At 42.7% G+C, this 26,786-nt stretch overlaps 1 protein-coding gene across 1 annotated transcript; it reads left to right on the forward strand.

The window, feature by feature from the left end:
• Window positions 1–2,656: 2,656 nt before the first annotated feature.
• Window positions 2,657–25,921, forward strand: chrna11 (cholinergic receptor, nicotinic, alpha 11). Its single transcript, XM_035793618.1, has 10 exons — window positions 2,657–2,957; window positions 5,168–5,307; window positions 5,522–5,566; window positions 6,235–6,344; window positions 6,460–6,539; window positions 17,752–17,919; window positions 18,048–18,242; window positions 19,962–20,048; window positions 20,392–20,501; window positions 24,489–25,921. The coding sequence occupies exons 1-10, from the start codon at window positions 2,798–2,800 to the stop codon at window positions 25,185–25,187; spliced, it is 1,794 nt and encodes a 597-aa protein (XP_035649511.1). The 5' UTR covers window positions 2,657–2,797; the 3' UTR covers window positions 25,188–25,921.
• Window positions 25,922–26,786: the final 865 nt, after the last annotated feature.

Here is a 26,786-nt window from a genome sequence, read left to right on the forward strand (position 1 = left end):
ACACCAAAGTACGTTCATCTCCAGGAGACAGAACACATCTCCTTCCTTAGACGTATGACGGTTGCGTGGTCCCATGGTGTTTATACTTGCGTACTATTGTTTGTACAGATGAACGTGGTACCTTCAGGCGTTTGGAAATAGCTCCCAAGGATGAACCAGACTTGTGGAGGTTTTGACTGATTTCTTGACTGATTTCTTTTTATTTTCCATGATATCAAGCAAAGAGGCACTGAGGTTGAAGGTAGGCCTTGAAATACATCCACAGGTTCACCTCCAATTGACTCAAATGATGTCAATTAGCCTATCAGAAGCTTCTAAAGCCATTACATAATTTTCTGGAATGTTCCAAGCTGTTTAAAGGCACAGTCACCTTAGTGTATGCAAACTTCTGATCCACTGGAATTGTGAAACAGTGAATTAATCTGTCTGTAAAAAATTGTTGGAAAAATTACTTGTGTCACGCACAAAGTAGATGTCCTAACAGACTTGTCAAAACTATAGTTTGTTAAAAAGAAATTTGTGGAGTGGTTGAAAAACAAGTTTTAATGACTCCAACCTAAGTGTATGTAAACTTCTGACTACAACTGTACGATTATATACTTGTTATTGATAATACCCTATTAAGTGGGAGTCGTCAGCTTAGTATAATGCCCTAATCCAATCAAGAGAGTAATTAAAAACACACAGCACAATGACTAATTGTGTGCGTCCCCAAACGGCACCCTATTCCCTGTATTGTGCACTATTTTGACCAGAGCCCTATGGGCCCCGGTGAAACGTAGTGCACTACATTGGGGAATTGGGGTGCAATTTGAGACGTAGTCATGGTTCCATTGTGAGAGGCCGGGTAACACTCAGTAATCAATGGGATTAACTATTCTTCCCTAGTGAAATCATCGCCAGCAGCATCCACGTAATCTTCATAATGAAAATTATTTTATTTATTCCGCTTCCATATCAATTGTTTTTTTTCATGAGCAATTGTTTTACAAAAGCCACTACTCATTGTTTTCATATTCTTTATCATTCTCTTGATCTTCTCCTCCTCCTCATTACCCTCCTGCTCTCCTCTCCCCTCACCTCATTACAGGTTGGTCAGAAATATTTATCTTTACCCTGAATGTAGTTCTTGTACAAACCACCAGATGTCACCCACACCCTAGTGGCTGACACGCATATTTTTATGAGGCATCATGGTTTTGATTTTGGCACAATACAATAGTGCGTAATAGGACAGGCACCATATTTGAATCAGACTTTAATTCATTCTGTACACATTCTAATGATGGAGGTATGTAGATTCAACATGAATCTTCTTACATAGCCTATTACAGTTGTGCACCATACAGGTAACTGCTAAAATAAAGGAAATATTTGACAACATCAGGGATACAAGGTATATTGAAAGCAGGTGCTTCCACAAAGGTGTGGTTCCTAAGTTAATTAAGCAATTTAAATGTAAACATCCCAAAAATGCCCTGTTGCCCATTATTTTTGGATGCCATGGCTAGAAGAAGAGATCTCAATAACTTTGAAAGAGGGGTCTCAAAAGAGCATAGGGGGTTTAAAGGGTGTGTGTGTGTGTGTGTATGTCTCAGTCATCAGATCTCAACCCAATTGAAACACTTACGGGAGGCTCTGGAGGGGTGCCTGAGACAGCGTTTTCCACCACCAAAACACCAAATTATGGTTTTATTTTGTGGAAGAATGGTGTCGTATGGTTTAAGACACTTGTAGAATCTATGCCAAGGTGCATTGAAGCTGTTCTGGTTGCTCGTCATGGCCCAACGCCCTATTATGTTGGTGTTTCCTTTATTTTGGCAGTTACCTGTATATCCTTGTTGTTTCATGCTTGGTGCAGTTTTCTTTACTTAACCGATACCGATGCTTTCCTCCCCCCATTCTACGGGCCATTCATCATTGTGTGCACCCATGCGTGAATATGTGCCTCTAGGGCACAGGAGAGGCCTGACAACTCCCCATAAGCCATGGATAGCGAAAGGCAGCAGAAGTAATAGGATATTTATTATATTCTACAGTCCCTATCTTTCTTTCCCCCTCGGTTTCTCTCCTTCCCTGCATCAGCACTACATGAGGACGAGTGAGGAGTGGAGTCCAACGATGCACATTACTGGGCCCCCATGCAGAGCCCAGCACTTTCTCAATTATACAAGTCCATCCCTCCTGCTGATTCAACTCCCCCTGTCCCCCTCATTGACAGAGCTACTTCCACACCACACCACACACAACCCAGCCAAATCACTCACCTCGCTCACTCACACAGGCTAATTCTCCTCTCCATCAGTTTTCTGCTCCAGTAGACTGTGTATGTCACTGTGCAGCACAGACAAATCTGGAGATTTGACCCAAGAGGAATGTTTGTACACACACACGGAACTAATGGAATAGATACAAATATTCTGTAATGTTGTCAATTAAGATGTTGACACAAATCAATCAGGTCGGACTATTTTTCTCAAAAAGGTCAGTTGAGGCTCCCCCTCTCTTTTTCCACTCTTCCACATCCCTTATTTCCTCTCACGGTTTCCTTCTAGACTCCACCTCCCAGGGAAGCAGAGGGACACAGTAAGGGAGGGAGGATAAGGAGAGAGAGCAACAGAGAAAGAGAGAGAGGGGGGCTGGCTTGTGTAGAATCAGTTGTTTTTTTCCTCCACTCATTCACTGCATTTTTCCAGACGGCGTGTGCAAACTTAGGCTCCGTACCTCACTGCCTGCCACCCATATCTCTGTCTTTCTCTCTCTGATTCAATTATTCATTCCTTCTGATGCTTTGTGGATGCAAATCAGGGATATTCCAGCCTCTGAATCCAACCCTCCTGTCCGTGCCTCTTCTCCTCTTATCCCTGTCTCAGCTGCACTCTTCTCCGATTCCTATCCATTAGAAATGTGGTGCTCTGTGGTTCTGGTTGTCTGTGGATTCTCTGCTTTGGTCCAGGGTAGGTCTGCCTCTCTATCTACTCTCTCTGACTACATTGAAAGATTAGAGTTACAAAGCCAGAGGGAAAGACTAGGAAAATATCACTGTAAAGGAGGAGAGGATGAATGAGAAGTGTCGGTGTATTTGTGTGTGAGTTTGTTGTGTTCGGTCAGTGTTTGTGCTCTTGTTTTATGTTTGTCTGCGTGTACATGCCTACCTGTGTGCATAGTTAATACAGTAGTCTACATCTGTTTATTCAGAGCCTGTTGTGACGTGGTGCTCAATGTAAAATACATGTTTATCGCGGGGACAGACATAAAAAGAAAGAGAGCCGGTTTATAAATTGAGAGAGATGGGGATAAATGCTTTACTAGGGAAGGATTTTATGCTGCAATCGTAAATGTAAAAACCTTGATCCCTCACTCTCTCCCCTCTATTTTCTCCAAATCCCTGTTGACAGAAAGTGCAGTATTTATAGGATTGAACCAGCAGGGAACAGACAACTGTCAGTGGTGTTCACGTCAATTGAATGGTGTCATTTCAATTGAACACCATTATAGATCTGGTTCGATGTTGCTCCCTTGTTATGCTGTTATGGACATGTTTCTGTATCAGAGAGAGGTAGATGTGCTGTAAGCAGAGGAAGAGATAGGTTACTAAGGGAAATGAAAGGTACTACTACAGTCTATCAGAGGCTGCTTACCCTGGAATTAGATAAAGAGACAGTGAACTTTCCTCTCAGTGCAAAATTGTAAATCATTTCCAGACTGCAACCTTTTGTAGAGATTCTTGATACTTTCCCGGTGATACCAGATTCTCCTTTGGCTATTGACACACAGTGGTAAAGGATAATAGCGACAGCTAGAAGTACACAGACCACTGAAAGCGCTCTTAACGTCTGTTTGTACACCAAATGGATCTGAAATGACACACAACAGCAACACACATATCGGGAGAACATAACAGCTACGGTTATGGGCCTATGAGGTTAAAAGCTAACAGCAAATACAGCTGCCAAAACCATACACAACAGCTACAAGCTGACAAAAGATGCTAAGTCGACCTCAAAAAATATTTAATACCCACAGACTTGAGTTAGAAGCATACACAGCAGTAATACATCATACCGCACGTTCTAATGCAGTGCAAGATGTTGGTCCTACAGTATTTGAATGCACAGGAGGCTTCTGAGGGGAGGACGGCTCATAATAATGGCTGGAATGGAGTCAATGGAATCAAACTGATGGAAACCATGTTTGATGTGTACCATTCCATGAATTCCATTCCCACCATTACTTTCAGCTCGTCCTCCTAATTTGAGTAATAAAACAGAAACGCATCGAAGATATAATCGTCAGTAACATTCTACATTTCTAAATGAGTCACGCAACACTTTCTTGAAACAAATCCTTAGCCTGCCTAATTTAATGATTCACACTACATACATTTTTAGTGCTTCAGGGGTTTTACACAAAACTGCTTTATTATTCATTAATTAGGTGTGCTTGCTGAAAGCAAAGCACAACTTTAGAAACTGTTCATCCTTATTATTATTCTCCTTCCGCTCCCATAAAAGCTACCAATACCAAAACAACTTTACAACGTGCAGGCTGACTGTCCGCAGTGTGCTTGAAAGAAACTTGTTGATACTACCGATACTTTTCACACCACAACAACATTTGCATGAATCCCAATGCATTTCAATGGCCACAACGTAAAAGTTTGCATCGTTCAAACTTTAAAATGTGCTGACCAGTCTGGAATGGTGTGCTTGTCAACAGCTTTTTGATACCATTTACACTTTTTGAACTATAACTGTTTCAAATGTGCATAAAAGCTTAATAAGCTTGAATGGGAAGTATTTGGATACGCAACCGTTAAAGCTACCAACACCAAAACTACTTTATAGCATGCAGACTGGTCCTGGTACTGTTGCTCGAAAAAAAACATTTCGATACTAATGAGACTTTTCCCACTACAACCATATTTGCATAAATCTAAATGCATTTCAGGAGCCATAGACTTTAATGGGAAAAATTCCAGTTCGCTACTACAGTAGTCTTCAACCGTTTAAGCTAGAAATGCCATTCAAACTTTAAAACGTGCAGACCAGTCTGGAATAGGTTACTTGTATACAGCTTTTTGATACCTTCTATTTCTGTCACCTCTCTTCTGAAATCCCCTGCTCTCCTTTTCCTTCCATCTCCCTCTCCTCCGTTCTTCTCTCAGTGTCGGTGCAGGGCCCTCACCAGAGGACCCTGTTGAAGAACCTACTGAAGGACTACAATCGTATGGAGAGGCCGGTGGGCAACGATTCCCACTCCCTCACCGTCTTCTTCTCTATCAGTCTGATGCAGATCATGGATGTGGTAGGGATCAATGTTCAGATTACATTTACGTTATTTTTATCGGTCTGCGCCTTCGTCAATACCTGTGCCCACCTGCCTGTCTGTAAAAGTAAATCATCCACTGCACCTATTTTTTAAATATTTTTTTTTATACACAATTCTTTGAGTTAAGTCTCTCAATATACACTAGGTCCTCAGAATAAGAATTTACTTAAAAAAGGTTCATATTTTACAGGATGAGAAGAATCAGGTCGTCACCACTAACATCTGGCTTCGGATGGTAAGCACGGCACAGCTTCAAGTAAGAGTATACAGCTGTCGAAGTGAGAGTAAATGTATCTCAGGGGACCTTCTGTTATACACTGAGTGAACAAAGCATTAAGGACACCTGCTCTTGACATGACACAGACTGACCAGGTGAATCCAGGTGAAATAAGGTGATCCCTTATTGATGTCACTTGTTAAATAAACTTCAATCAGTGTAGATGAAGGTGAGGAGAGGATTTTAAAGATTTGAGACATGGATTGTGTATGTGTGCCATTCAGACGGTGATTGGGCAAGACACAAGATTTAAGTGCCTTGGAACGTGGTATGGTAGTAAGTGCCAGGCATACCAGTTTGTATCAAGAACTGCAACGCTGCTGGGTTTTTCATGATCAACAGTTTCCCATGAATATCAAGTGCTCCACCACCCAAAGGACGTCCAGCCAACTTGACACAATTGTGTGAAGTGTTGGAGTTAACATGGGTCAGCAGCCCTGTGAAATGCTTTCGACACCTTGTAGAGTCCATGCCCCAATGAATTGAGGTTGTTCTGAGGGCAAAAGTAGGGGGTGCAACTCAATATTAGGAAGGTGTCCTTAATGTTTTGTACACCCAGTGTATATTCTGTTCACGTTGAAATCAATTGCCTTGTCCAATATATCCAGTTTGAGTCTGTTTTCCAGAGCTGGTTTGATCATTATCTTCAGTGGAACCAATCTGAATACCCTGGAGTGAAAAACCTTCGGTTCACAACTGACCAGGTGTGGACGCCAGACATCCTCCTCTATAACAGGTAATACACCTATCGCCATATCACGTCGTCATGCATCACATTTACATGCATGCGTTTTCTGCTTTAAACACTACAGTTTAGAGTTCGATCCACCCTTTCCTTTCTCCTTTCTCAGTGCAGACGATGACTTTGACTCTACCTTTAAGACCAATGTGCTGGTTAACTCCAGTGGCTTCGCAGAGTATCTCCCTCCAGGTGAGTCTCTTTTTCTCTTTCCCACTCTGTTTATATATATATATATATATATATATACACACACTTGAAGTCGGAAGTTTACATACACTTAGGTTGGAGTCATTAAAACTCGTTTTTCAACCACTCCACAAATTTCTTGTTAACAAACTATAGTTTTGATAAATTGGTTAGGACATCTACTTTGTGCATGACACAAGTAATTTTACCAACCATTGTTTACAGACAGATTCTTTCACTTCTAATTCACTGTATCACAATTTCAGTGGGTCAGAAGTTTACATACACTAAGTTGACTGTGCCTTTAAAAAGTTTGTAAAATTCCAGAAAATTATGTCATGGCTTTAAAAGCTTCTGATTGGCTAATTGACATAATTTGAGTCAATTGGAGGTGTACCTGTGGATGTATTGCAATGCCTACCTTCAAACTCAGTGCCTCTTTGCTTGAGATCATGGGGAAATCAAAATAAATCACCCAAGACCTCAGAAAGAAAATTGTAGACCTCCACAAGTCTGGTTCATCCTTGGGAGCAATTTCCAAATGCCTAAAGGTACCACATTCATCTGTACAAACAATAGTACGCAAGTATAAACACCATGGGATCATGCAGCCGTCATACCGCTCAGGAATGACACGCATTCTGTCTCCTAGAGATGAACGTACTTTGGTGCGAAAAGTGCAAATCAATCCCAGAACAACAGCAAAGGATCTTGTGAAGATGCTGGAGGAAACAGGTACAAAAGTATCTATATCCACAGTAAAACGAGTCCTATATCGGCATAACCTGAAAGGCCGCTCAGCAAGGAAGAAGTCACTGCTCCAAAACCGCCATAAAGAACGCCACTGCACATGGGGACAAAGATGGTACTTTTTGGAGAAATGTCCTCTGGTCTGATGAAACAAAAATAGAACTGTTTGGCCATAATGACCATCGTTGTGTTTGGAGAAAAAAGGGGGAGGCTTGCAAGCCGAAGAACACCATCCCAACCGTGAAGCACGAGGGTGGCAGCATCATGTTGTGAGGAAGCTTTGCTGCAAGAGGGACTGGTGCACTTCACAAAATAGATGGCATCATGAGGGAGGAAAACTGTGTGGACATATTGAAGCAACATCTCAAGACATCAGTCAGGAAGTTAAAGCTTGGTCGCAAATGGGTCTTCCAAATGGACAATGACCCCAAAGAAAATACTTCCAAAGTTGTGGCAAAATGGCTTAATGACAACAAAGTCAAGGTAGGCCATCACAAAGCCCTGACCTCAATCCTATAGAACATTTGTGGGCAGAACTGAAAAAAGCGTGTGCGAGCAAGGAGGCCTACAAACCTGACTCAGTTACACCAGCTCTGTCAGGAGGAATGAGCCAAAATTCACCCAATTTATTGTGGGAAGCTTGTAGAAGGCTACCCAAAACGTTTCACCCAAGTTAAACATTTTAAAGGCAATGCTACCAAATACTAATGAATTGTATGTAAACTTCTGACCACCTGGGAATGTGATGAAAGAAATAGAAGCTGAAATAAATCATTCTCTCAACTATTACTCTGACATTTCACATTCTTCAAATAAAGTGGTGATCCTAACTGACCTAATACAGGGGATTTTTACTTTGTGAATTGTGAAAAACTGAGTTTAAATGTAGGCTAAGGTGTATGTGAACTTCTGACTTCAACTGTATATATATAAATATATATATATATATAAATATATATAAATATATATATAAATATATATATATATATATATATATATATATATATATATATATATATATATATACATACACTGCTCAAAAAAATAAAGGGAACACAATGTAACTCCAAGTCAATCACACTTCTGTGAAATCAAACTGTCCACTTAGGAAGCAACACTGATTGACAATACATTTCACATGCTGTTGTGCAAATGGAATAGACAACAGGTGGAAATTATAGGCAATTAACAAGACACCCCCAATAAAGGAGTGGTTCTGCAAATCAAATCAAATTTATTTATATAGCCCTTCGTACATCAGCTGATATCTCAAAGTGCTGCAGGTGATAACCACAGACCACTTCTCAGTTCCTATGCTTCCTGGCTGATGTTTTGGTCACTTCTGAATGCTGGCGGTGCTTTCACTCTAGTGGTAGCATGAGACGGAGTCTACAACCCACACAAGTGGCTCAGGTAGTGCAGCTCATCCAGGATGACACGTCAATGCGAGCTGTGGCAAGAAGGTTGGCTGTGTCTGTCAGCGTAGTGTCCAGAGCATGGAGGCGCTACCAGGAGACAGGCCAGTACATTAGGAGACGTGTAGGAGGCCGCAGGAGGGCAACAACCCAGCAGAAGGACCTCTGCCTTTGTGCAAGGAGGAGCACTGCCAGAGCCCTGCAAAATGACCTCCAGCAGGCCACAAATGTGCATGTGTCTGCTCAAACGGTCAGAAACAGACTCCATGAGGGTGGTATGAGGGCCCGACGTCCACAGGTGGGGGTTGTGCTTACAGCCCAACCCCGTGCAGGACGTTTGGCATTTGCCCGAGAACACCAAGATTGGCAAATTCGCCACTGGCGCCCTGTGGTCTATTAAAACGTGGTCAGATGAAGCAAATGCCAAAGTACAGGAATGTTTTGCTATCACAGTCTGGAACATGTTCCGAGATTCTTCCGATGGCATTGAGGAGTACACCACATCAGTCACTGGCTTTATCAATAAGTGCATTGAGGACGTCGTCCCCACAGTGACTGTACGTACATACCACAACCAGAAGCCATGGATTACTACAGGCAACATTTGCACTGAGCTAAAGGGTAGAGCTGCCCATTTCTAGGTGCGAGATACTAACCCGGAAGCTTACAAGAAATCCTGCTATGCCCTGCGAAGAACCATCAAACAGGGCTAAAATTTAATCATACTACACCGGCTCCGACGCTCGTTTTATGTGGCAGGGCTTGCAAACTATTACAGACTACAAAGGGAAGCCTACCAGACAAGCTAAACCATTTCTATGCTCGCTTCGAGGAAAGCAACACTGAGGCATGCATGAGAGCATCAGCTGTTCCGGACGACTGTGCGAACACACTCTCAGTAGCCGACATGAGTAAGACCTTTAAACAGGTCAACATACACAAGGCTGCGGGGCCACACGGATTAGCAGGACGTGTGCTCTGGGCATGTGCTGACCAACTGGCAGGTGTCTTCACTGACATTTTCAACATGTCCCTGATTGAGTCTGTAATACCAACATGTTTCAAGCAGACCACCATAGTCCCTGTGCCAAAGAACACAAAGGAAACCTGCCTAAATGACTACAGACCCCTAGTACTCACGTCCGTAGCCATGAAGTGCTTTGAAAGGTTGGTAATGGCTCACATCAACATCATTATCCCAGAAACCATTCCAATTTGCATACCACCCAAACAGATCCACAGATGATGCAATCTCTATTGCACTCCACACTGCCCTTTCCCACCTGGACAAAAGGAACACTTATGTGAGATGCTATTCATTGACAACAGCTTAGCGTTCAACACCATAGTATCCTCAAAGCTCATCACTAAGCTAAGGATCCTGGGACTAAACACCTCCCTCTGCAACTGGATCCTGGACTTCCTGACGGGCCGCCCCCAAGTGGTGAGGGTAGGTAGCAACACATCTGCCACGCTGATCCTCAACACTGGAGCTCCCCAAGGGTGTGTGCTCAGTCCCCTCCTGTACTCCCTGTTCACCCACGACTGCATGGCCAGGCACGACTCCAAAAACGACTGCATGGCCAGGCACGACTCATTAAATTTGCAGATGACACAACAGTGGTAGGCCTGGTCACCAACAATGACGAGACAGCCTATAGGGAGGAGGGCAGAGACCTGGCCGGATGGTGCCAGAATAACAACCCCCCTCAACGTAACCAAGACTAAGGAGATGAGTGTGGACTATAGGAAAAGGAGGACCGAGCACACCCCCATTCTCATCGACGGGGCTGTAGTGGAGCAGGTTGAGATCTTCAAGTTCCTTGGTGTCCACATCATCAACAAAGTAGAATGGTCCAAACACACCAAGACAGTTGTGAAGAGCCTATTTGTGAAGAGCCTATTTCCCCCACCCCCCCTGTTTATCATATATGCATAGTCACTTTAACTATACATTCATGTACATACTACCTCAATTGGGCCGCGGCCAACCAGTGCTCCCGCACATTGGCTAACCAGGCTATCTGCATTGTGTCCCGCCACCCCCTCTTTTACACTACTGCTACTCTCTGTTCATCATATATGCATCGTCACTTTAACCATATCTACATGTACATACCACCTTAATCAGCCTGACTAACCGGTGTCTATGTAGCCTGGCTACTTTTATCGCCTCGCTTCTGTATATAGCCTGTTTTTTTACTGTTGTTTTATTTCTTTACTTACCTATTGTTCACCTAATACCTTTTTTTCCCCTCTATTGGTTAGAGCCTGTAAGTAAGCATTTCACTGTAAGGTTACACCTGTTGTATTCGGCGCACGTGACAAATAAACTTTGATTTGATGGCGGCCAGTCAGAAAGTCCAGGACCCAATTGCACAGGGCGGGGTTGAGACCTAGGGTCACCAGCTTGATTATGAGCTTGGAGGGTACTATGGTGTTGAATGTTGAGCTGTAGTCAATGAACAGCATTCTTACATAGGTATTCCTCTTGTCCAGATGGGATAGGGCAGTGTGCAGTGTGATGGCGATTGCATCGTCTGTGGACCTGTTGGGGCGGTATGCAAACTGAAGTGGGTCTAGGGTGGCCGGTCAGGTGGAGGTGATATGATCCTTGACTAGCCTCTCAAAGCACTTCATGATGACCGAAGTGAGTGCTATGGGGAGGTTGTCGTTTAGTTCAGTTATCTTTGCCTTCTTGGGTACAGGAACAATGGTGGCCATCTTGAAGCATGTGGGGACAGCAGACTGGGATAGGGAGCGATTGAATATGTCTGTAAACACATCAGCCAGCTGGTCTGCGCATGGTCTGAGGACACGGTTAGGGATGCTGTCAGGGCCAGCAGCCCTGTGAGGGCTAACAAATTTAAATGTTTTACTCACGTTGGCCATGGAGGAGAGGGAGGGGGTGGGGTGCAGTACTTGTAAGCAGGCCACGACAGTGGCACTGTATTATCCTCAAAGCGGGAAAAGCAGGCGTTCAGTTTGTCTGGAAGCGTGACGTTGGTGTCCGTGATGTGGCTGGTTTTCTTTTTGTAGTCGGTGATTTCCTGTAGACCCCGCCACATACGTCTTGTGTCTGAGCCGTTGAATTGCAACTCCACTTTGTCCCTGTACCGGCATTTCGCTTGTTTGATTGCCTTGCGGAGGGAATAACTACACTGTTTATATTCAGCTTCAGCCATATTCCCAGACATCTTTCCATGGTGAAATGCGGTGGTTCGCACTTTCAGTTTTGCTCGAATGCCACCATCGATCCACGGTTTCTGGTTAGGGTAGGGTTTAATAGTCACAGTGGGTCCACATCTCCAATACACTTCTTTATAAACTCACTTACTGAGTCAGCATATAGATTGACGTTGTTCTCTGAGGCTGACTGGACTATATCCCAGTCCGCGTGTTCAAAACAATCTTGAAGCGTGGCTTCCGATTGGTCAGACCAGCACTGAATGGTTCAAGTCACTGGTACATCCTGTTTGAGTTTCTGCCTATAAGACAGCAGAAGCAAGATGACGTAGTGGTGGGATTTGCGCAAGGGAGGGCATGCATCACGGAAGTTAGAGTAGCAGTGATCGAGTGCATTACCTCCGCGAGTAGAGCAATCAATATGCTGATAGAATTTAGGTAGCCTGGTTCTCAAATTTGCTTTGTTAATATCCCCAGCTACAATAAATGCAGTCTCAGGATATATGGTCTCCAGTTTACATAGTCCAGTGAAGTTCCTTGAGGGCCGTCTTGGTGTCTGCTTGAGGGGGAATGTACAAAGCTGTGACGATAACTGACGAGAATTCTCTTGGGAGGTAATATGGCCGGCATTTGATTGTAAGGAATTCTAGTTCGGATGAGAAGAAGGACTTGAATTCCTGTATGTTATTACGATTACACCATGAGACGTTAATTATGACGCATACACCCCCACCCTTCCTCTTCCCAGAGAGGTGTTAATTTCTGTTGGTGCGATGCATGAAGAAGCCCGATAGCTGAACCGATTTCGACAACATATCCCGAGAGCCATGTTTCCGTGAAACAGATAATGTTACAATCTCTGATGTCTCTCTGGAAGGCAACCCTTGCTCAAATTTCATCTACATTGTTGTCAAGAGACTGGACATTGGCGAGTAGAATAATTGGGAGCGGTGGGGGAAGTGCACATCTACGGAATCTGACCAGGAGGCCGCTCTGTCTGCCCCTTTTGCGGTGCTGTTGTTTTGGGTCGGTTTATGGGATTAGATCCATTGTCCTGGGTGGTGGTCAAACAGAGAATCCGCTTCGGAAAAGTCGTATTCCTGGTTGTAATGTTGGTAAGTTGACATCGCTCTTATATCCAATAGTTCTTCCCAGCTCTATGTAATAAGACTTTTCCTGGAGTAACAATGTAATAAATAATACATTAACCTGTTGATCCTACCACCTACTTTTTCGAACATTCTGTTAAAAATCACGCAACATTTCAGCACCCTGCTACTCATGCCAGGAATATAGTATATGCATATGATTAGTATGTGTGGATAGAAAACACTCAGACGTTTCTAAAACTGGTTAAATCACGGCTGTGACTATAACAGAACGTGCGTTTCATCGAAAAGCGCAGGAAAATCTGATCACTGAAAACTGGAAAATATATCAATGCGCCACTTGAACGTATTGTTGAATAGAAACCACATTACCTGGAGCCCGAGGTTGCAATGCCTACAGCTTCCACACGATGTCAACAGTCTTGTCATTTGCCTAGGATTTGTTTCTTGGTCAAACGGACAAGAGACAGCCCATTTCTTCCGGTCTCCAAACGGATATTTTGGTTGAGATTTACCCGGACATTATTTCAAGACGTACAGCTATAGAATATACATCGCCTCGTGATCAATTTGATCGATTATTAACGTTTACTAATACCTAAAGTTGCATTACAAAAGTATTTCGAAGTGTTTTGTGAAAGTTTATCGTCAACTTTTTTAATTTAAAAAAATGACGTTGCGTTATAAAACGCTGTTTTTTTCCTTGATCACACAGTCTTCATAGATCGATATCTAGGCTATATATGGACCGATTTAATAAAAAAAAAGACCCAATAGTGATGCTTATGGGACATCTAGGAGTGCCAACAAAGAAGATGGTCAAAGGTAATGAATGTTTTATATTTTATTTCTGCATTTTGTGTAGCGCCGACTATGCTAATTATTTTGTTTACGTCCCCTGCGGGTCTTTAGGGGTGTTGCATGCTATCAGATAATAGCTTCTCATGCTTTCGCCGAAAAGCATTTTAAAAATCTGACTTGTTGGCTGGATTCACAACGAGTGTAGCTTTAATTCAGTACCCTGCATGTGTATTTTAATGAACGTTTGAGTTTTAACGAGTGCTACTAGCATTTAGCGTAGCGCATTTGCATTTCCAGATGTCTAGATGGGACTCCTGCCTGTCGGGTGGAGGTAAGAGGTAAAAAAAATAAATACTGCATAGTTTCCTAAGGACTCGAAGAGAGGCGACCATCTCTGTCGGCGCCATCTTGCGGAGATGGCGCCGACATCACTGTATTTCACTGTAAGGTCAACCTACACCTGCTGTATTTGGCATGTGACAATTACAATTTGATTGGATTTAGTTGGAACAAAAACTTGCAGTACTCTAGTAACAGGGTTGCCTACCCCTGCCCTATGTAGTGCACTACTTTTGACCAGAGCCCAAAAGTAGTGCACTATAAAGGAAATAGGCTGCCGTTTGGGAAAACACTAAGGGAAAGGAAGGAAATAGGTTTTTGAAGGCTGGGGTGATCCATCTTGTTTCCTGTGTAGAGATTGTTTTTCAAGGGATTCTCCAGAGTTAAGATATATTTTTCGACAAGTTGCAGTTTGAGGATATTTTGTGTCAAGGAATGTTGCTTGTCAGATCAGCTTTTGGAGTAACCTAATTGTTAGCTTAGAGGGTCTGTTACAGGGCTGCAGGAGAGCAGTGAATTGAAAATGGAGGTAAGTGTAGCTTTTAGCTAATCAGTTTAGTTTTAGGTTTAATGAATTTAGAGAAAATAATGAGTTATTACAAAGGCCTTGCCACAGAGCAAAGAGGTGCAGTTGTAAGGAAATTGCATGAGTTTTGGAGAGTTGTAAGTTGTGTTTTGGACTGTTCATTGTTGACAATTTCCTTGTCACATGCCTTCATGGCTCAGCAGGAAACTATAAATCAAATCAAATTGTATTTGTCACATGCGCTGAATACAACAAGTGTAGGTAGACCTTACCCCGAAATGTTTACTTACAGGCCCTTAACCAACAATGCAGAGTTTTTTTTTTGTAAGGAAGAAAATATTTGCTAAAAAAATAAAAACTTAAATAAACAAAATTACATTAAAAAAATTAATAATATTAATAATAACAAGGCTATATACAGGGGGTACAGGATCGAGTCAATGTGCGGGGGTGCAGATTAGTTGAGGTAATATGTACATGTAGGTAGGGGTAAAGTGACTATGCATAGATAATAAACAGCGAGTAGCAGCAAGAGAATTAAAAAAAGGGGTCAATGAAAATAGTCCGGATAGCCAATTGATTAAATGTTCAGCTGTCTTATGGCTTGGGGGTAGAAGCTATTAAGGAGCCTTTTGGACCTAGATGTGGTGCTACAGTACCACTTTCCGTGCGGTAGCATAGAGAACAGTCCATGACTTGGGTGGCTAGAGTCTTTGACAATTTTTAGGGCCTTCCTCTGACACCGCTTTGTATAGAGGTCCTGAATGGCAGGAAGCAATACCCTCTGTAGTGCCTTGCGGTCAGATGCCGAGCAGTTGCCACACCAAGCGGTGATGCGGTCGGTCGGATGCTGAACAGTTGCCATACCAAGCAGAGTATGCAATTGAGATTCTCCCAATGAGTACTGTATACTTCAGGAGAAAGGGGATATATTGGGAAGCACCCAGAGAGAGCCATATATATTGGTACGCACCCAGAGAGTGCTATCTAACCACTAGGTTACCTGGGGCGACAGGGCCAGAGCATTGGGCCAGTAACCCAAAGGTTGCTGGATATAATTGCCGAGCTGACAAGGTAAAAATCTGTCATTCTGCCCCTGAACAAGACAGTTAACCCACTGTTCCCCGGTAGGCCGTCATTGTCATTAAGAATTTGTTCTTAACTGACTTGCCTAGTTAAATTACATTTATTAAAAACATAGAAAGAGAAAATACTGATTTCTACCCTGGAGATGACATTATGTGTGATTCCCCCAAAATAAATATTGTATTAGACATTTTATGTTTATGTGATGACTACATTTTATAATCAATACTGGATTTAATTTAGTATTGGTTTGATCGTCAACTTCTGGTTGCATTTTCAGAAAATCAGCTAACCCATTCAAATTGCGTTTCTAACCACCTGGTTGTCCCTTATTTGCATGTCTTGTGTCTCATAATTAATGTTTTTGAGTGCTGTTTGGCTACTATGGCATTGTGGTTTTGTGCTCTACTGGAGAACTCAATAGGGTTGATTTGTCATTTCAGTAATTGCTTCGCTTAAGTTTACCAGCAATCTAAACTGTGTAGTACTTGGTGTGTCATCTCTGTGTTTCCCCCTGTGTGGATCAATAATGTAGTACTTTGTGTGTGTTTCTGTATAATGAAAATGTTGACTGCAGAGTAAAGATCAGTGTCACTCTCTATATCGCACTATATCTCCATTCTCCTGAAGTGTACTCATTGGGAGAATATCGCATCCTCTCTCTCCTCACCTAATTTTCAAAACCCATTGGATGAGAAAGCCAGAGGTCCCGCCCATCTGACCTTCTCCTCCAATGGGTTTTGAGAAGGAGGCGAGGAGAGAGGACCCGAGGATTGTGCAATTGAGATTCTCCCCCTCACTACTTCTCAAAAATCTTAAAGTATTAGATTGGTGGAGAAAGTCTAGAAAGCCAGGACCGTCTAGCGCCAGGACCGTCTCCTAAAGTTGATTCAGCTGCGGGATCGGGGCACCACCAGTACAGAGCTTGCTCAGGAATGGCAGCAGGGAGGTGTGAGTGCATCTGCACGCACAGTGAGGCAAAGTCTTTTGGAGGATGGCCTGGTGTCAAGAAGGGCAGCAAAGAAGCCACTTCTCTCCAGGAAAAACATCAGGGACAGACTGATATTCTGCAAAAGGTACAGGGATTGGACTGCTGAGGACTGGGGTAAAGTCATTTTCTCTGATGAATCCCCTTTCCGATTGTTTGGGGCAACCAGAAAAAAGCTTGTTCGGAGAAGACAAGGTGAGCGCTACCATCAGTCCTGTGTCATGCCAACAGTAAAGCATCCTGAGACCATTCATGTGTGGGGTTGCTTCTCAGCCAAGGGAGTGGGCTCTCACAATTCTGCCTAAGAACACAGCCATGAATAAAGAATGGTACCAACACATCCTCCGAGAGCAACTTCTCCCAACCATCCAGGAACAGTTTGGGGACTTTCCCAGCATAATGGGGCACCTTGCCATAAGGCAAAAGTGATAACTAAGTGGCCGGGGAACAAAACATTGATATTTTGGGTCCATGGCCAGGAAACTCCCCAGACCTTAATCCCATTGAGAACTTGTGGTCAATCCTCAAGAGGTGGGTGGACAAACAAAAACCCACAAATTCTGACAAACTCCAAGTATTGATTATGCAAGAATGGGCTGCCATCAGTCAGGATGTTAATTGACAGCATGCCAGGGTGGATTGCAGAGGTCTTGAAGAAGAAGGGTCAACACTGCAAATATTGACTCTTTGCATCAACTTCATTTAATTGTCAATAAAGGCCTTTGACATTATGAAATGCTTGTAATTATACTTCAGTATTCCATAGTAACATCTGACAAAATATCTAAAGACACTGAAGCAGCAAACTTTGTGGAAATTAATATTTGTGTCACTCAAAACTTTTGGCCACGACTGTATATGCAAAGTACATATTTTCTTAAAGAGTATATGTGGACAAAAAGTCAAATGTCTCTCATTCTCTCTTCAAAATCGCCCTGTGCACAGGAAAGTGTCTATATTTCTTATACTTCACTCTTTGCCTCCCTTTTAATCAATCTCTTTCCACGTCTGTTAGGGATTTTCATGAGCACATGTAACGTGGACGTACGTTGGTTCCCCTTCGACATCCAAAAGTGTGAGATGAAGTTTGGCTCGTGGACGTACGATGGCTGGCTGATGGACCTACAAATGAATGAGGCCGACATCTCCGGGTACATGTCCAACGGGGAGTGGGACCTAGTGGGTCAGTGGGGTTGGAATTGCCCTCCTAAATTTCTGTTATCAATTTCTCAACTTCATTGTCAACTCAACTTCAACTTTTATAAAAAAAAAGATTTATTCTCTCCTTTACTCTTTTTTTCCTCTCTCAAGGAGTGCCAGGTACTCGTAGCGAGGTGTTCTATGACTGTTGTAAGGAGCCCTACCCTGACGTGACGTTCGTTGTGACCATCCGCCGGCGCACTCTCTACTACGCTCTAAACTTGCTCATCCCCTGTGTGCTGCTATCCTCCATGACCCTGCTCATCTTCCTACTGCCTGCCGACTCTGGAGAGAAGATCTCTCTGGGTGAGCAGATAGGAGAACATGATCCAAGAGTGATAGAATAGACTAAGCTTATTTTGCTAGAAGGAACACAGAGAGGAGAGTATGGTGGACAGCAGCATGGAGAGGAGGAAATGCATTAGAGTATAGGGCGGAATAAGAAAAGGACGTGGGGGAAGTAGGGAGAGTAGATTGATTCTAGAAAAAAACTAAAAAAGTGGAGGAAAACAAAGAAGACCTACAAGAACATTGGGGATGTGAAACGTTTTAACCTAATTTGAGGATGCATTACGCTGCATTGTATTACACACCACAGCCAATTAACATATTGATGTAATTAAGCCCAGGAATTGATTAGTGAGTGAGAGCATACACACAGCCTTCTAGGAATTCAGCTTGACACCATGCTTGATGAACAGGTTTTAAGGAATTAAGTGCCAAGATACAACATAGCCTGGTATCAGCCAGACTGTACAACACAAGCTATGTACCGAATACCTATCGTAGTGTGGAGAGGCTGTTTTCTTAACTCTAAATCGAGTCTCATGATAAGGGTAGAAATGCTCCCAGTTTTATGCCTTGGCACCGATTGGTTATTACCCCCCCAAAAATGACCCGAGGGGCATTGAAAACTCTTGCTATTTGGATTTGAAAGCGAGCAGTTGTAAAGCAAGGGGTCAGCGCTCACAGCCTATTTGTGTGTGGGGGTGTTACAGCGAGAGAGATGTAGGAGTGGAACAAACCAGTGTAAAAGCACAGCAACCTTCATTATTGAGGCTCTATCTGCATCCCAAATGGCATCTCATTCCCTTTATAGTCTACTACTTTTGACCAGGGCTCTGGTCAAAAGAAGTGAACTGTATGGGGAATAGGGTGGCATTTGAAACGCATTGATTGTGCCAACAACATCAAAGGAGCCTCCCCAGCCGCTCACGTAAGGAGGACTTGGGAGTTTGGTATCAACTAGGCTAGCCAAGATAAGCATATTGCTTAAATGAAAGCCAATGTCCATTTCTTACTGTGACATTCCTAAAAGTGATTTTCTGATTTCCTCTCAACCCTTGAAGGGACATTCGTTTTTTATCTATAGAGCGAACAGGACTGACTCACTTGACAGATGTTTGTTTTATCGGCTTGCTTCTGGACGGTACCAGTTATGCCAAGAAAGCACTTGTAAAATGTGGGTTTAAAAAAAAAAGTGGGACAGAGGTAATGGGAGGAGATGAAGATTAAATCTGATGAATGAAGATGGAGAAGGGAGGGAGTTGGGGGGGACAGAGACAGCTGGGGTAGATAGATTGCTAATATAGGGTAAGCATATGTGTGGGCTAGAAGTAAGGCTTTACTAAGGGCAATTGAAGAAGAGGAATGTAGTAAAGTAATTTCACTTTGGGTACATTACTCTGTCACACTTTGCAATTTGCATCAGATCGAACCAAATCGAATCATAGTCAATTGAAATGAATAACCATTGGCTTGATTGGTAGAGACCATAAAGTATTTGTCAAACGAGATGCCTATAAGAAAGTTTATCTTTACAAATGTGGATTTCTGTAGGCTTGTCCGGGATCAAAACTGATTGAGGCACTGATGTTAATGAATGTGTGAGAAGTGTGGGGAAGTAGTGTGTGTTATAGTTGTACTGAATATTTCAAAACCCAAGAGCCTAGTCAGTTATGGAGATGGTGCTCAGCATCCACTCACTGTTTTATACATTTTTAATATCTTCCTCTCTCTTTTCAGGTATCACTGTGCTGCTCTCTCTCACTGTCTTCATGTTGCTGGTGGCAGAGATCATGCCAGCCACTTCAGATTCCATCCCTCTCATAGGTGTGTGTGTTCTTATATGCGTGTTAGAGTCTAGAATCTGTGTGTATGTGCACTTGAAATAATTGTCCCAAATGTTTGTCAGGCCCTGGTGATCTAACCATCTGGTTGTCCTTAAATGTAATTGGCTAAATAAATCTGAAAGATTCGCTGCTGGAAATTATGTACGGTGAGCTCCCTGTAGCCAGACAGATGGCTACTAAAACACAAATGCAGTCCACTGAAGCCCAAGAAAAATGCCAAGTCATGATCAGCAAGAACCACTGTTAGCATTGTTATTACAAATGGCTTCCTCTCTCTACTCTAATTGTTTTGTCTCTTTCCTCCTTTTTTGCCCACCTTTCAGGACAGTACTTTGCCAGTACTATGATCATTGTTGGGATGTCAGTCATAGCTACAACGGTGGTGCTGCAGTATCATCACCATGACCCAAACGGAGGACAGATGCCCAAATGGGTAAGGCCAGAGCTCATGCAGTCTACTCCAGCCAAAGACAGTTACATTTTAGTAATTTAGCAGACGCTCTTATCCAGAAAAACTTACAGGAGCAATTAGGGTTAAGTGCCTTGTTTAAGGGCAAAGACAGATTTTTTTTTACCTAGTCGGCTCGGGGATTCAAACCAGAGACCTTTTGGTTACTGGCCCAACGTTCTTAACCGCTAGCCTACCACCAGTCATTACTAACTATTTAGCATTTCCCATTGGAAAACACGTCACGCTTCGCTCTATGCGCTCACCAACCAATCCCTCAGTGGCTGGTCTCCTGGTATATCACAATGCTACAGTTTTTCCCATTACGGCTAATGCTAACAAGCCAACTATTTTTGTTTGCCACCCTCCTTTGGTATAGCCATTTCCTCTTTGCTGCAACTAGCAAAACACTTACGGTTCGTTCTTGAATTGCAGTGGCATTTTGGGCATGGCATTTTGGAATAATTTTTCTAGATTTGTATTTTATTTCAAATGTTTTTGGGTACATCTTCCCATTGTAAATCAACTAATGTGGTAGCTTAATGACTTTAAATCATTTGTACCACTATAATAACACTACCACCAGTAGGAGTAGTAACAACGATGATGTAACACCATTGACAAATATGAGGTAATTGAGGATTTTCTTAAATGGAGGCCACAGATGCTCAAATCCAAGGTCATTAACCCTTAAATGTTGTTACCAAAGTAATATTATTAATAATTTTGCTCACAATATTTCTTCATTTAAATTGAGTAACACCAATGACGCTTTGTATTTAGACACACCAAATGATCAATGGAGTCCTCAAATGTAAGACATTAAAGGGAGGGAATGCTTAAGGTCCATTTATATCTTTGTAATGAGCGTTTTACAAGCAGGTAACATTGACATAACATTTTTAAACTTCACGTTTATTTACTTTCTAGCATTCTAAATAATCGATAGATATCTCTAAATCTCAAAAACATGTCACTACAACTATACTCATCACTGTGGGACAAGCCAATTTGCTTTAAACAATTTGCTTCAAACAATGTATAAACATACATTTTTATGCAGTATAAAGAACTTGCATTGTGGTTTATCATTGATAAACAGTTCAATTAAAAAACAGAATGATGTGATGTGCAACCTTTTGTTATTTTAAAGTGTTTTTTTTTTTTAATGGTCGCAAATGCCACCGCAAATCAAAAATGCCTGATGCAATACCTGCCGCCATGCTACCTTCTACCCCTTAATTGCTACCCTCTTTATCTGCCCATCACTCCAACTGTAGTAGACTATTCTTTCAATGCCTCTTTCTATAGTTTTCTCCATCTTTTCATCCTCCAATCTCTAATTTTCACATCCCTCTGTATTTGTCCTTATAAACTACTTATGCTAACAAATCACTATACATCTCCTCAATCCTTTGCAGTCTGTCCAAGTTCAGATCAACAGTACCATACCTTTCGGTTGGACCCAATAATACATTGGGTCTGTAGGCTTGTGTCTGACGTAGTTTCTAGCCTTATCTCAGTCTCTCACTTTGTGCAATACCTTGAAGCTTTTCCAAATGCATCTCTCAGCTTCCCCTGTTTGGCAGATACGGCATTTACAGATTTATTGATGTCATCAACTCAGAGAATGGGTTTTAGTGAAGGAGAATGGATGGGTTGAAGATGCTTTATAGATTGGTGCAATCTGCAAGGTCTACCCACTGATAAATGGCCCACTTTGGGTAGTCAGCTGGCCAATTAGCAACATAAATGATGGGGGTTCAGAGAAGGGCATCGAACGGCAATGTTAATAATTGCACAACAACAACAGACACTATAGAGGCCCACAGTGGAGGTGTCATAATACCCATAAAACCTAGCAGTCAAATGGGGAAATGGTTCCAATCATTTTTCCACCATTCATTTTTCCAATTGGGGATTATAGAAACACTTACCCTGGCGTTTTGATAATCATGTAAATCTCTCTCGGAGTTGACTTTTATCAATATATTCACGGCTCTATTTACTCTCAGATTCGAAAATGCTATTTAGCGTCAAAGTACAGTGCATTCGGAAAGTATTCAGGCCACTTCACTTTTTCCACATTTTGTTACATTACAGCCTTATTCTAAAATGGTCTAAAATAAAAATGTTTCCTCATCAATCTACACACAATACCCCACAATGACATAGTGAAAACCGGACTCTCAGACCATGAGAAACAAGATTTTCTGGTCTGATGAAACCAAAATGGAAGTCTTTTGCCTGAATGCTAATCTTCACGTCTGGAGGAAACCTGGCACCATCCCTATGATGAAGCATGGTGGTGGCAGACTCATTCTGTACAAATGTTTTTCCGCAGCAGGGACTGGGAGACTAGTCAGGTTTGAGGGAAAGATGAATCGCAATGTACAGAGAGATCCTTGATGAAAACCTGCTCCAGAGCGCTCAGGACCTCAGATTGGGGTAAAGGTTCACATTCCAATAGGACAACTAGCCTAAGCACACAGCTAAGACAATGCAAGTGGCTCCAGGACAAGTCTCTGAATGTCCTTGAGTTGCCCAGCCACAGTCCGGACTTGAACCTGATCGAACATCTCTGGAGAGACCTGAAAAAAGCTGTGCAGCGACGCTCCCCATCCAACCTGACCGAGCTTGAGAGGATCTGCAGAGAAGAATAGGAGAAATTCCCGACATACAGGTGTGCCAAGCTTGGAGCGTCATACCAAAGAAGACTTGGGCTGTTATCGCTGCCAAAGGTGCTTCAACAAAGTACTGAGTAAAGGGTCTGAATACATATATTTACCGTTTTTTATTGTCTAAAATCCTGTTTATACCTTGTCATTATGGGGTATTGTGTGTATACTGATTCAATTGAGTTTTTTCTCATCAATTTTAGAATAACGCTGTAACGTAACAAACTATGGAAAAAGTGAAGGGGTCTGAATACTTCCCGAATGCACTGTAGACATCATGCAATACTACAAATTCTAACAAGCTCCTGTACATCATCTCAATCTGACACCTTTGCTAACAGGTAGTGTGTCAATTTAAAACTTGCACAAGACAATTCACAGAATTGTCCATTTAAAGAAATGTAGCCAATTTAATCATGATTACATTTAGATAGTTAAACCAAGATAGCAGCGCTGACCAGAAGCAGTGCACATGTGTGTGTTTGTGTCCTCAAAAGTTGCAGTGGGCAGATGATCTGCTTTAACTCATTCAGAACGAAGATCGGCATTTCATTTTTTTTCCCTAGCCTCTCTCCACTTGTGGAAGTATTATATGCACATTGATAGCTTGCTAGGAAATGTCTTCATCAACTGATTTAACATGCGAGGAGAAATTGCTAGTGAAATGATCAAGTGATGAAGAGCAAGTGAATGGAGAGAATTACATGCCAAAGTATTACTTTGAAGTTTTGTGATTGGTTCACCCAAGTGAGCGTCGTCCCAAAGCTGGGACTTGTTTTTGTCTAGATATAAAAGGGATAAAAGACACCTAAGGGGGAGACAAATTTCGGTGACTAACTTTAATTCCATGGTTCGAATTTAAATGAAGCTTTATATAAAGGTTTCCTGCCTTAGGTGATTTTCTCATTCTTGTGCTCATGAAAGTAGCGTTGAATACAAAAGGTCAAGTTGAACATACCAGCATCTGCACACACCACCCACTGTGTCAAGCTTTTACCAGCTGAAAGGTTTTCCCCTAGTGTATTGTCAAGTGCACTACCCCTTTTAGGTGTAGGTGTATTCCTCACTAGATGTGTTTACCTCCCTTGCTATGCATCTACACTGAGTGTACAAAACATTAAGAACACCTTCCTAATATTGAGTTGAAGTGGATTTAACAAGTGACATCAATACCGGATCATAGCTTTCACCTGGTCAGTCTGTCATGGAAAGAGCAGGTGTTCTCAATGTTTTGTACACTCAGTGTATATTATAACATCCTTCTCTGATTGATTTTCCTTTCTCTTCCTTTTAGGTTAATGTGGTCCTACTGCAGTGGGTAGCATGGTTCCTACGTATGAAGCGCCCAGGGGAGAGTGATGACCCAGAGCGACCACCCTGCGCCCCCCACCTACGGCGCTGCTCCTCAAGCTCCCAGAGCGGTAGCATCCTTAACCCTCCAGACCCCACACTCCACCCCCAGAACCTGGTCCCTCTCCAGGCTGGCCCCCAGCACTTGGGTCATCCCCATCTTCACGCCCAGTCCAGCGCCAACAACAATGGAAACCTGCTCTACATTGGCTTCCAGAATCTGGACGACCCCCCACTGCTCCCAGATCACATCACGCCTCGAGTAGCAGGCAGTCCCCCTCCCCATCTGCCCCCTCCATTCTGCAGCCCTCAACCACCCCCCACCCCCAACGCGGACACGGTGGGCTGCCCTAGCACCATTTCCAGTGGCGGAGTCTTCGGAATGGGGGGTGGAGGACAGTACTCAGCAGGGCGTATAGGCGACCCCCAGCTCCAGGCTATTCTGGAGGAAGTGCGTTACATGGCGGACCGCTTCCGTGAGCAGGATGAGACAGAGAGCGTGGCCGACCAGTGGAAGTTTGCGGCAGCAGTCATCGACCGGCTCTGCCTGGTGGCCTTCAGTGTGTTCAACATCATCTGCACCATCGCCATCCTCATGTCCGCTCCCAACTTTGTGGAGGCCGCCTCCAAGGACTTCTTCTGAGGAAGAAGAGGATGGGGCAGAGGAGGAGGAGATATTAAGAGTGAGAGGAGAAGTAGGGGAGAAAGAGCAGGATGTGGAATGATTTGGGGCTCAGTCTAAGAGGGCTATTGTCGGGGACAACAGACCCTCGTGTCAAGATGAGGGGGGGTTCTTTGGAGAGGTCTACAGTACATCTCAAGATGGTCTATTGAAGTCTATCAAGGACCTCTGATGAAATGGAACAGGATGGGGAGGGATGAGTATATGGGGGAAGAATCAAAAAATGCATGGTTCAAGGACTATAGAGGGTGAAGTCAATTGTATTGAACTATAAGATTTTCTCAAAGACCTATAAGAAGTGAAGGTGAGCAGGATGGGCAATAAGAAAAGTGGAATATGGGATAATTCAACCTGAGATTGAACCTACAGAGAGTGACAGAGAGGAACATACAGATATATAGGGCTGTTTGATTTACTGGCAGAGAGAAGATAACCCTTCACTCTCAAGTCCCAGAAAAGGCAAAGAAAGACGGCATCATTTACTGAAAGGGGGGACCGGGAAGGAGGGGGAGAGACTGACTTTTACAAGGAGAGACAACAAGGAATGAGTGTGTGAACAGAGAGGTATTCTATGGTGACAGCGAAGGAGGGAAGGTCCAACAAACTAAACTGGGCAGTGTTAATGTGAACACTTAGATCTCCAGGATAAAACAGAAGAACACATCAGATGAGAATAAAAATAATCTCATCTTTCATTCTGTCTCATTTGTTTCATGGGCATCAAATTGCAAGGTCTTAAATAACATGGGGTATTTTTTGATCGATTGAAGCACTAAATGAAGTCCCAGGGAACTTCTCCAGGCCTGATCTGTCAGTGGGTTGCCAGTGTCTACCAATCTCCTTCAGTGTGCAGCGCTGCTTGTGATTGGGCAACTGCATTAGTGCGTAATCGTCAGTGTAATTGTCAGTAATTGTGTTACAGTGGAGGGTTGATCTTAAAAGGAAAATACCACTCAAAAACTTTAAAGTGGTCTTTTGGTATTATCTTTAATTAGTCTACTGTTGACATATGCAAAACATTTTGAGACTGTCAGCAGTCAAGTTTTGAAGATATAGGATTTTCAAGAAGCAATGTCACATCATCATGATGTGGCAAGTGACACTTTGCTTCTTGAAAGTCCAATATGTTGGAATGTCGACTGCTGACATGCAAAAACATTCATTGCTGTATTAACAGTAGAAAACAATACCATAATATAGTTTGAGTATTTTTCCTATAATATACTGTATGTGAGGAACGTGAAGGAAAGAGTGAGCCTCAAACCTCAAGATGAACACACAAATGACTTGATTTAAATTACACAATTGTCATTTTTATATTACACAATATGGTTGATCATTTATAGGAGTTAAACATTTTCAATATTTTAATTATTTCCAAATTCAACGTATAGCTACTAAAATATATTTCCTACAGTTATTTTTAAGACCAGAGAGATCCTGGAAGATCTCACATCTCTCGCTCCATCTCTTTCTCTCTATAAAAACTGACAGATCTCCTCCCTTCAGGGAAAATGTCAAGTTGGGAGTAGGCGGACCTGACTTTCTCTGGCACAAACA

The sequence above is a fragment of the Oncorhynchus keta genome, chromosome 19 (assembly GCF_023373465.1).
Source record: "Oncorhynchus keta strain PuntledgeMale-10-30-2019 chromosome 19, Oket_V2, whole genome shotgun sequence".
Taxonomy (NCBI): Eukaryota; Metazoa; Chordata; class Actinopteri; order Salmoniformes; family Salmonidae; genus Oncorhynchus; species Oncorhynchus keta.